Source organism: Rhamphochromis sp. 'chilingali', assembly GCF_963969265.1.
Source record: "Rhamphochromis sp. 'chilingali' genome assembly, chromosome: 20".
Classification (NCBI taxonomy): domain Eukaryota; kingdom Metazoa; phylum Chordata; class Actinopteri; order Cichliformes; family Cichlidae; genus Rhamphochromis; species Rhamphochromis sp. 'chilingali'.
This window is the reverse complement of record NC_137947.1, coordinates 7,562,563-7,574,777: the sequence shown is the minus strand read 5'-3', so window position 1 is coordinate 7,574,777 and position 12,215 is coordinate 7,562,563. Positions and strand designations below refer to the sequence as shown.

The window sequence follows — 12,215 nt, the reverse complement described above, 5'->3', positions numbered from 1 at the left end:
TGCCTGTAAATTTGTGGGGCATTTATTTACATTTGTACGTTAAATTTCAGACAACTCGAGGAGGCTAATTAATAGGCAGCGAGGCACATAGTATTCCTGTGCTTTTTGGCTTCAGTGAATATGAGACAGCTCTTTCAAAGCCTGCACATTCACCAGATTACAGCCTTTGTAAAAAACACTTTTTGCTTTGGCTGTGTGATTTACATAATTTTCATTTAGTTTACTGCCGGCTTTAAAAAAAAATTTAAAATAAAAACAAAACAGAGCCTACATTTGAAGTCTCTCTGTGCTAAAAGCACTTCAGGCTTGGAAAACAACTTGTTTAGCCTTCATGAGCAAAAATAAATAAATAAATAATTTAATTTAATAATATGTCTTCAGGGACTTCGGTCAAAGTCGGTGTTGGACTTGTGGTCACCTTGGTAGTTCTGAATTCATAGTGCATCATCATGACAGTACAGCTGAGACTTTTATTTTTTGCTGTGATATTTGTAGACTGTCATTGAATTCAAAAGGGACTGGGTTGCTCTGCTTCATCTTACGTCTAGGCTCTACTGCTCCATCTTGTGGTTTCTTGAGGGAAAAGCGGGCAACTTTTCAAAAGGAGGGGGTTTAAACGGCTCCTTACCAATCACGGGAAGTAATGTGGCATTCTCCGAGGAGGAGACACACAGTTCACTAACCCTGATGCTGGGCCAAGTCTTCCCTTTATCATTTGCCACTAAAACAACATTTGTGTAGAGTATTTTTCCAGGGCATGGCTGACTAAATGTTTTTATGTGGTCAGAGTGATAAATTAGTAGGTGTAGCTTGCCAAAATATAGAAGCTCAGAGGGAACATTATTAGTTATGAAAGCTCCCCTGAAGTGAATCGGCGTGGTGTGGCATCCAGAATGGATACGATGGGATGTTTTTAGACCTTTGCTTTATTATATTATTACAAATACAGAATAATGTGCTCAGGTATGTGGAGCTGCACCTCCACGCTCAGCACACAGGTCTACATGTCAGTAATTTGATCCGAGCAGGAAACTAACCCAGTCTCTGGGCAACGAGCGCTCACTGCACAAACTCACAGGAGCCTTCGAGGAATTTCCTCCCAGGCAGTAATGACTGCAGTTTTGGATCCCTTCGAGCCTTTTTCCTCAGAGCTTCACGTCATCAGGCGGCTGAACTCCAGTTTGCACCGAGATGGTAGGAGAGATAGACCGAAAACTGGACACGTAGGCTCCCTTAGACTTCAGCCCCCCGCTGAGCGTGTCACCCTGGCTCCTTTGCGAGATGATGTCCCCCTGTTGGACCCCTGCTGTGGTCAGCTGAGTGCTGGAGCTGAGGTAGTCCTGGGCCTCAAAGGTCGAAAGAAATTCATAGATTTTGATCATGTCCCCTCTGCTCTGTGGGTCCCTCCCGGTTTCAGAGAGAGGCCTCAAACAACCCCAAATTTCTCAGTGGTATGTGTAGACCTGAGCGAGGACGAGGCCTGGAACTACAGGAGGATCCCCCATGCGGCTCTGAGAGCAAGACTGAGTGGTAAAAAACAAACAAACAGAAGCATATTTTAAATACTGTGCAAGTCAGAGCCTTGAAATTGGATAGTTAATCTATTGTTGAGTGATAAAGGCTTGATTGCTAACAGGGCAACTACCCCTAGAGGGAAAAAAACAAGCTGAAATTTTGTCAAATATGAAGACCTTTTGCTTTTCTTTATCTCATATGGGAGTAAATGCTCCTTTAAATTTGTGCTTCGATGTTTGGAATTACATAACGTTTGACTATATTATATATAGATATTATCTCAGTTGTTTTTTCACGATGCACCAAATGAATAACCAACAATTGAAAAAATTAAGTGTCAGTTTAATATATCGCTTGCCCCCCCAAAGGAAAATCTGCTGAGCTGTTGCATTGTGAATACAAATTAAAAAACTGTTTAAAGAGTAAATTATCCCTTGGCTGAAAAGCTGCAGTATCACCACGCTCTCTGGTCGAGTTTCAAGGTTGTTTCATCAATCTTCTTGTTTTCGTTGTAATGATTATGGATGATGGCTGCGGCAGGGTGACAGATCGAAACACTAGATATTTTATTCTCATAAAAACAATTCTAAAAATAAGTTAAATAATGAATAAATGTATAAAATCTTAATATATTAGGCTCTACAGAAACAGTAAGCAAACAAACAAAACATAAAGCACCCACAATGATTCAAATTATTCGCTGTAGCTACCTGCTGTTGGGTGCTGCAGTGCCCCCTTCTGGTCACTTCATATTAGTGGTCTTCATGCAGGTACAGCGTGAAGTTCAGCGTGGAAACCAATTTTACTCGAAAAATGTTAGACACCTGTTCAACGGCTCATTAATGTAAGTCTCTAATCAGCCAGTCAACACATTGATTATTGTGTAATTACATCTAAAAAACATAGAAGCGCATTTGTGTAGCTTTAAATTGAAACTGAGCATAGGAGAGAAAGGTGATTTATTGGTTGCGACAGGCTGGTATGAGTATTTCAGAAAAAAATTTGAAAGTTTTACAGCAAAACTGAAAAAAAAAAATATATATATATTGGAGTATTCTTAACAGAAATTTGTTGTTTAAGTTACAGTGTGTAAAATCTTACCACTAGATGGCAGTAGATTGCAGTCAACGGAATTTTGTTTTCTTTCTCCTCCCAATTCAAGCGCATAATCCAAACTATGGTGGCCACTGCAGAACAAATATGTTTTATTTCTTTAAACTATGTCTTTTTTAAATTATACCTTTCACAGTTTAGTCAGCCAAGAGTAATCAACAACATTATACTGCATCCTGTTACAACCATAGCCAGCTGGTGTGCGTGACTGTTTGTGTAAAAGATATTTTTGGACACACTATATTATGGCACATTAAAACAATATAAACACTTAGCAATAAATTACTCATATAAAAAAGAAAGGGCTATGCATGAATATAATATTCAGTTTTACGTTTTTACCCCTGAGTTAACTACTGTTCATTTGTTGTGAGTGTTTGCTGTTAGTCCACTGTTTTCCTCAGCTGTCAGAGAAGTGTCTAATTTTATTTACTCTGGAGGAGGCTTTAACACTCTCTGAATGGGTCCAATGCCAACTGATGAGTGAGTGAAGCTTCTGTACAGTGATAGTGATACTGAGGTGAATTGTTGAGGATATCTTGACCTTTTCTGTCGATAAGAGCTGCTGTGTTTGCTGCCTTTGGTGAAATTGAACGTCAAAGTTGATCTAACTGTTGTCAGACTTGGACACTTAGTGAATAAGAACTCGGGGTAAATGCCATGAAAGCATGGATCCCTACATTTTGTATCAACAGCTCAGGCTGCTGGTGTTTCTTGGCAGACTTAGTGCCCCTTACCTGAGGATTGTTGCTGATCATGCTCATCTCTTTACAACTAATACGGACTCATCTTATGATGGCTGCTCTAGCAGGATAATGTGCCTTGTCCCACAGCTCAGATAATCTTGAACTTGTTCTTTGAACATGACATTGAGTTTACTGTAGACAAATGGTCTCAATAGTCACCAGATCTCAGGCGAATAGAGCACTTTTGGAGAGATTCACATCAGTGATGTGCAGCTAACAAATCTGCAGCAACTGTCAACATGGCCATCAATAATGTTCCCAGCACCTTGCTCAATCTGTGCCGGAACAATTTAGGCAGCTCTAAAGGCAGAAGTATCTATTGTTACTCTAAAAATTATTAGCTAGTAAGCTTTTTGTTTTATAAAATATTAAACATTACATTACTTTAAGCTAAATATTGCTGCTTTTTTTTTTTTTTAGCTAGCATTGGCTAGCTCTAAACAAATATTGCTTGGCTCATCATTTTCTTAGCGCAGTACTTTCCACTGTAAGTTAAATTTGTTTTATTCACTCTCTCTCTCTTTGACATTTAAGCTCCCATTACATTTTTACAGTAAATATGCAAATATTAATGAAAGCCTTTTGTTTACTAACGGACTTAAAACTGCTAGCAGTGCTAACTGCCAGAGCTAGCTTTTGAAACAACAGCTCAGCTCATTTCATGTCATAATATGGTTTTATAACATATATAAAAGTTATTCTGCAATTAAATTATTACAACAACCCAAAGCATAAAATACCTGGAGCAGCTACTAAAGAGCATTGGTAATAGCTAGTTGGTATGTACATCTCCAGGCTAAATACTGTATAATTAAGCTTAAGCTGGCATTTGTAGTCTGTTGTGTGCTCTGTGCCTGATGGGTAATTAGAGGCACAACATCCATACACATCCAGACTGGGAGCTGGTCAGCAGGGACCATGGCTGTTTGTTGCTCCGGGGCCTTCTTGCAGGGTAATTTGACCTTGAGGGCAGATACTGCTGTGCATAGTTATAGTTCACAATTTGTCAGAGAATGTATTGTTGTTGTGTCATCCTAAGGTTCAAGTGATCTTGTTAAAATTCAACCTCAGTCACTGAGGACACCAGCAACAGTGATGATCAGTAACAATCTGCCTGATACACATCCTGGAAATCAGGTGAGTGATGACTGACTGAACTGGTTTCTGTACTGAAGTGCGACTGTGTGACATCTTCAATTTGCCTGTTTTTGCCCAAATGAGAAATGAAAGACTTCACACATTAACAATTCATCAGTTTTCCCTCTTCAGTTTTTCCTCTGAGCACATTAAAGTTTTGTTGATTTATATACTAAATCTTACTACAGTGCAGACGCTGGAAACATTTTGGTTGAACTAATGCTGTTGGCTTGCTTACTATCATTACACTTCATCACAACTGCTGTATTAATCACTTTCCTATCATAACACAAGCACATATTAAGTATTAAATCAGAAATGCGTACCTCATTTACAGTCTCATCACACCTCACATAATACTGCTTATTATGTGGGCAGGTTTTCACTTTGAGGACATAACCTTGCTTTATTATTTTGTTTCTGAAACTGCTAATTGAAACGTCCATAATTACCTTGACACACATTATTGTTGTTTAAGAGAGGTCTCGCAGTGCTCAGTTATTGCAGATAGGTATTTTGTTCAGTGAATAGAGACTTGATTAAAGCCTGTATTTAAGTAGTGTGAAGTTCAGGATTACAGTGGTGATAATACATTTTTAGTATGGAAGTTAACACATGCGCAGTGAAATCAATGGACCTTCTCAACTCTTTTCTGGCAGTGCAGTGATTGATGGCCAGAATATAAAAAGCTCCAGGGTGACAGATTCATGATGATAGTGTTTTATCAATGTTTTATTAAGTCATCTTCTTTTTTATGTATCTGCTAGTAGCAACGCTCAAGGTCACACATATTCACATATTAGTTTTCAATACAATCCCTGATATCTACAACAAAATAATTGGAACAGCGCAGAAAATACTGCAGGATGAGTAAAAAAATAATTATATCAGACAGCAGATTCCATACAGCTGATGTTATCTGCTTAGATCGGCAAACAACTGATATTGGCTTATTAGTTATTTGGTGATCTAAGTCAGTTTACAGCAGACGATGATAGAAACACCCTGATGTCCACAAGAGGGCACGCTGCAACTTCTCTATTGGGAACACAGGCTTTTGCAACACTGCAGACATCCCAACCAGCTGATCAGCAGTCAGCCAGAGCTGAATCCACCACGATAAGCCTTTTAGTCTTCTTTCCTCTCCTGTACTGCATTGTGCTAGTTTTTTTCCTTTTGCAAATATAGTAATGTAACATCCTCCACATACTTCTACTAGCTAAAATGATATATATATATGCTATAATTAGTTCAAACAGTCCTTTATACTGGAAGCTGGGACTCACGAGAAAGTTCAAGATACAATATTATCAAAAGACTTCCCTCATTATACGATGTTATTGCATTTTTATTTATTTTTTACATTTTGTGATATGCTGAGTAGTACAACAGGTGTTGCAAGTTAGGTCCTCAGAGTTAAACTTTGTCAGTATCTGTTTTATCCAATAAGATAAACTTATCTCACTTCTGCCATATCACACTTTCCATAAATGTTGACATAAGATGAGCCAGTCCGTTATCAGTCTGTGATAGAGTGGGGTGAAGTTGGCAGTTACATGCAGTCTGTTTCTGATAACACAGAAATTAAGTGTAATAAACTTTTGACATAACATAGCTTATAGTGTCTGCATAGAAATAAATACACAATGAACAGAAATTTATATTTAACTGTTATATTTGCAACCTTCCTGTTCAAGAGGAAGATAACCAGAATACAACCAGCCGGCAGCCAGTTGAGTCGAGTCCCCTGGAGTTGTGCTCGTGCAGACTGATAACAGAGGTTGCCTTCTGTCTGGTGATCTTCGCAATCGCCTTGCAATCAAAAGTTGTCATGAGTGTGCAACGGCCTCAAGCTCTGAGCAATCATTTGATCACCGCAAGTTGCATGTAAAACAATTTAATGTGGTCACCAGGCAGCCACCATTCTTTGTAGAAAGAAGGATGTTGTCCTATTTCTACACATGTGACTGAAATTAGTTGGCTCTGAATTAGGTGGTAGCTAGAATGTTTTTTTGGTGGAGTCTACGTTATACTCTTATTTCATCTCCCTCTTTAACTAAAGGAGGAAAAGCCAGTTTACTTTTGCTTTGCATTTGCTATTCCTCTGGTTTTGCTGTGTTTTCAGCATTGTGTCAACACACCTTGTTCTTTTATGCACAAAGCTGCAAAACCAATAGAATCTGAATGCTGCCCGCTGATGTGTAAAAACGTCAAATACTGCGATTGACTCGCTCGGATGCACTTTGGAGTGAATATAGGAATTTGTGTGTCTTTGTTTTGCATTAGTCATTAAGAGAACATCCTGATATTTTGTGCTTTTAGGCACACTCAGCTTTAGGGGTGGTAATTACAGCCTGTTTGTTGGTCACGACTGAAAGATCTCGAGCACTACTGGATGGATTTCCATAAATTTTGATTCAGACGTCATTGACCCCCGTAGGATGAGCCTCATTATCCATTTATGTTTACTTGATGAATCTGAGCTCAGATGAATTTTCACAGATTGTATCAGATTTTCTGCATTTATCAGAGGTAATTTGAAAGATCATTTGGCTGGTGCCATCGCTAATTAATGGTCTAATGCCAGGTGAGAATTTAAGTGAGAAATTATGGTTTTTAATAGCGTTTTTTAAAATAATGGTTTTCAATACTGTTGAGTATAATTATATTAATAATAACAGGTAAAAAAATAAAACCTACACTCATCATTAGATGTGTTAAAAATACATACGTGAGCCTCATGATTTCCAGTTGAACACGACACTGATAAATCTTCTGATATTGCTTTTTAAGGATCCAGGAGTCGGGCCAGATATCTCACCGGCAGTTCGACACTTCAGATACACTTCTGCAACACAGAGGTCAGAACACAGGCACCTTTAATTGGCTCCTTTCAATAACAATAACATTGAACAAAGCTTACCTCCTGATTACTGATATGCGAAGTCCACACACGATGTGGTTGCTTTGAGGGTTATCGGGAGGGAATAGGTTTGATTTTGTGCTCCGTTGATGTCATCAGGGAACAATGCGTCCTCTTGTTGTGTTAATTACTCTTTAATGAAATCATGCAGATGAACTGTAGCCTTGCTTAAAGCCTCGGGGAAGAATCGGCTCCCCAGTTAATAAGCTGTCTAATATATTTTCTGCAACGAAGGAGGCTGGTTAAGAATTCAAATGAAAGCAAATAACTTTCGGGAATCAAGTTAATCAATTGCACTCAAGGCACTCGGTCCACGTGTCTAATGGGCAGAAGTCCTAATTTCTCTGCAGGAGTTATGAGGACGCTGGATGGATTGCAAAGGTACCGCGGCACTTGAAGGCACCAGAAGCAACCCTGGAGAAACTGGCAGACCCAGTGAGTGAGCGTGCCTCACTGAGGCGCTACAACAGCCGACCTCAGCTGTGGCAGGTGAGCCATGGAGAGTGTTTGCATGTTGGCAAACACTGCCGAGGCATGAGCTCTGTTTTCTTGGCCCCAGCAGAGGGCTTCTGGGGGTTTGGGGCAGGGATAGCTCAGTAGGTAAAGTGGTCGCCCCATGATCGGAAGGTCGGCGGTTCAAATCCACTTAACGGCTACCCTGAGGTACCCCTGAGCAAGGTACCGTCCCTACACACTGCTCCCCGGGCGCCTGCTTAGTGGGCTGCCCACTGCTTCACTGAGTGAATGGGTCAAATGCAGAGAAAAACAAGTAATTTCCCCATGGGGATCAATAAAGTATCCATTAGATCATTCACACAACTGAGGGAAATTGGATTTTTGGATGGTTATTGTTTCTCAAAGGCAATTTTCATAATAACCCATGCATAGGTGTGCTAATATTTTGTATTTGGTTTTAATAAAAGTGATAAATGTGATTGCAGTTCATTACCTGTCAGTCTTGACCTTTTGGCATACAGTGTGTGCAGCAGGGAGACTGAAAGAAGCAGATATGCAGCTTAATATTTCTTTATTTCTGTAGTTCTCTCCTTTATGTGAAAAGGCCAAAATAAATCTGGTTCTCCTGTCTGGCATTGATGCCGTGGATGCTGCTACATCCAGGAGCTACTTGAACTAACAAATTAATTTTATAGCATGCCCCAAATTTCTGACATTTCAGTTTTTTTTACATCCTATTAAACATGACATCCAAAGGAACAGAAAAACTCCCTCGCTGTGTCTCACTTTCTCTGCAGTGTTTTGACTGTGTATATATATGTGTGTGTGTGCATTTTTCCCACCGCATTGATCCAGTTTGTGTAGCACCCCGCCAGCAAACATGACTGAACACACCCTGGTGAGCCACACTGTAGCACTGGGGTAACATGTTCCTTCATTACAGTGAACACATGCACTCCAGTTTATTTTTGAGCCAGTCTCACATTGGACTGCTGTTTCACAGTAGCTGAAAACCCCATCGTTAGTCTTTTTGTGGGATCAGTTAGAATAAGAAAAATACTCGCAGGCCTATCCTTGCTTCACATGAGTGCGGTAAAGATTTTAGTGTTTGATGCTTTAGTTTAGGGGTTAAAACATAAACACTGCTGCACATGTGTTGTACCTATAGTGTTAAAATAAAGGTGATCTGTAGATCGGTAAATTGTGATGAAGCGGTGATTGTTTCCGTTCTTTCTAAGTCTGTAGGAGCTGAGTGGAACAGGCGACAGCTTCGACTGAGGAATGATGCCAAAAAACCAATATCTTTGTAAGATTTCGTTCATCAGTGGGAGCTCATTTTCTCTTTTAGTCCCTTTTATGATGCAAATTTGTCACACACCTTCCTGTTTTTTTGGTTTGTTCAGCTGCAGTACATATCCAAGATCAGGTCAGATCCCTCTGTACACGTGAGTATTTTATGTTTGAGCTGCCACCACACAGAGTACTGTACAAAATCTTGGGGTCCTTTAGCTCTTTAATACTTGCCACATTTATTCTGCTGCATGATGTCTTTAACCTGCTGCTACCATGAAACACTGAGCAACTTTAAACAGAAAATGTTTTAGGTGATCATGTTTTGATTCTGCTATTTTCTTAGCGGCGCAGTATTTTGTTTGAATCCAGCTACTCTGCATATTTTCTCTGAGCACTGACCTTCGCGTTCATTACTGAGTGGGCTCTCGTGTATGTGCAGTGGCACCGTCGGCTCTGAGAACATGGATAACATTGACAACATAGATGAAGACTTCCAGCCACTGACAGTAAAGAGGAGCGTCGTTCCTCCATGCATGCCGACAGCACGGTGAGACTCACTGTCATTGTATACATAAAAAGCAGAGGTTTTTTTAATGGTAATTATTCTTAAAACAAAGTGGACTTAGACTGTGAAGCCTGTTAGTGTGTTTCTTATTTATTGATGGACCGGTATGACACTTTTAGAATAATTATGAACTTCATCTAAACAAGTCTGAAGCTTCAACAAATAACCACTAGAGCATTTTAATTGGTTTATTTCAAACATAGTCAATTTGCACAAGTGTATTCCTATTGGCCAGGCTGAAAAAAAATGTCCACCTTGTTGACAGGTGTTTGCTTTGTTCTCTGCTTTCCTGTGAGCGAGTCATCTGCAGCACTCTGCCCGTCTTTAGCCATCATCTGTTAAAATGTCCGCACAGACAGGGAGGAGAGCAAGTCCTAACTTGTTATTCATGCTGTGCATGTCAAGTTAGGATTGATTTTTTTTTCCAAGTCTAAGTGTGGCTCCTCTGTGGAATCGTTGCTGCACCATCAGTTGGAAAGCCAACAAGCAGGGAGCGTCACATTTTTTGCAGGCTGCAGTTCAACAAGTGGAAATAAGACATTCCAGATCTCACCAGATTTCACCTTGTAGGGAATTCTAATCTAAATGATCAGTCATGTCCATGGTGCTGACATTTAGAAGTGTCTACGGTTTTATTTTTTTTATCTGCTGCTCTGAATGCTTTTATTTTGCTCTTTTTTTAGCTTCCTGTATTGTTTCCAGGCTGAAAAAGCCTGTTGGGGCTTTGTACAGTGCTGAAAAGTGATGCAAGGATCAAGGTAGCTTGGAAACAGGACCGAGATACTGTCATGCTGTCAGTCTGTTTTCTGATTTTGTTGTTGAAATCTCAACTTTAAGCACTAAAGATCAGTATGGCGAGGTGGCAGGTGGTGGTCGTCCTCATTCAGGATAAAACAAAAATAAACCAGAAGCAAAAATATGCAGACCTGATGGGTTGAATGCCTTCTATCCCTCTCAGAAAACTGCACCCAGTACACACACACACACACACACACACACACACACACACACACACACACACACTTACATTCATTGTGGTTTTTCTAGAACTGTTTGTTAAGCACAAAGTATTTTTCACAATTTTTTTACATGTCAGGTGTAAAAAATTGTGTGTTTTTTTGTCTCACTGTGTCTCATTTACAAGTTACAGTGTCTGTAACATCTTTTCCTTGTGCCAGCCGAACCACCATCCCTGGCTACACAGGCATGGCTGCCTATGCTGACTCTGCTGCTCCTGCAACTTCTGCAAGCTCATCTGGGTGAGTCTGAATGAAACTCTGATAACAGACTTCCGTTGTTATTGCTAACTGATTATGTCCTATAAAATATGACATTTTAAAAGTATATAATATATCGTCTGTATTGTTTATCTTGTCATCTTGTGAAATAAGTAAGTCATAAATTTGTGGGTTGATTGAGTTTATCATTTTACTATTTTGCACACCTTGATATTTCTTTCTCCCAGCATTTTATCCAGTTAGACAAAAAAAGCAAACATCACAATTCTCCACTAGAGGGCGGTCTAATGCAATCCATAGACATGAGGTTGCACTCTTAACTTCACCATACAGGTGCCCATTATTTACTGGTGTCTATGAAAATGTGACTACAACTCGCCACAGTGGCAGAAATACACACAAATGACAATACTTTCAGCTTACCTTATATATCAAAGTGTAGCCAGAGACTGGCACTGGGCGCACACTAACTCCTGAGGTTAAGTTTGTATCACCCCTAAGAGTCAAACTGGGGACCTTTTAGATGTGGGGTGCACGTGTTAACCACTACACCACAGAGCCAAGAAAAATGCAAAAAATATGCATAAACATGCGTGCAGTCTGGAGAAAAATAAACCAAAGAGCATGAAATTAGTAAAACTAAAAGAGCGGACACTGTTTTAGGGAAATGGGCAGACAAGATAAAAACAGTGTCAACAAAACAGCTAAGAGAAATAATATAAATCCTGAATAATCACTGTTTTCTCATGCTCCTACTTTTTAATTTGATTTGTTGTTGAACTTTATCTTTTTTTGGGTGCTGTACATATTTGAGTGGCATTGCTTAAAAGCTTAGTATACCTTATTTTTTGCATGAGTGGGCAGGTGAGGTGCAGGTTAATGGTCAGCTGGAAAAGGCTTCAGTAATTGGAAATGTTAAAAAACAGATTAAAAACAACGGCCGTCATTCCTAAAGACAGACAGGTAGGAATTTGAGAGATGTTATATGTGTTGTAGGGGAGGATTTCACCGATGATTTTCTAAAATTGAGCAAATTTCATCAAAAGAACCTGAAAAGGTTTATTTAAAAAGGAAATCTTAAGGTGTTTAATTCCCAGTGCAACACTGAAAATATGTGCGTTGACACGAGTGAGCCCCTTAACTGTGCAGAGCAAACATGGCTCCACTCTGGGAGTGTTGGCTGTCTGTTAAGGATGTGCAAACCTGTTTCCTAGTTGGGCCCCAGTTTA

The 12,215-nt window shown here is 39.6% G+C and overlaps 1 protein-coding gene across 1 annotated transcript; it reads left to right on the top strand.

Moving 5' to 3' along the window:
* Positions 1 to 1,109: 1,109 nt before the first annotated feature.
* Positions 1,110 to 11,011, top strand: spmip7 (sperm microtubule inner protein 7; the record flags this gene model as incomplete). Its single annotated transcript, XM_080869665.1, has 8 exons — positions 1,110 to 1,530; positions 4,414 to 4,511; positions 7,305 to 7,372; positions 7,785 to 7,923; positions 9,129 to 9,196; positions 9,294 to 9,335; positions 9,623 to 9,730; positions 10,927 to 11,011. The coding sequence occupies 8 exons, from the start codon at positions 1,110 to 1,112 to the stop codon at positions 11,009 to 11,011; spliced, it is 1,029 nt and encodes a 342-aa protein (XP_080725791.1).
* Positions 11,012 to 12,215: the final 1,204 nt, after the last annotated feature.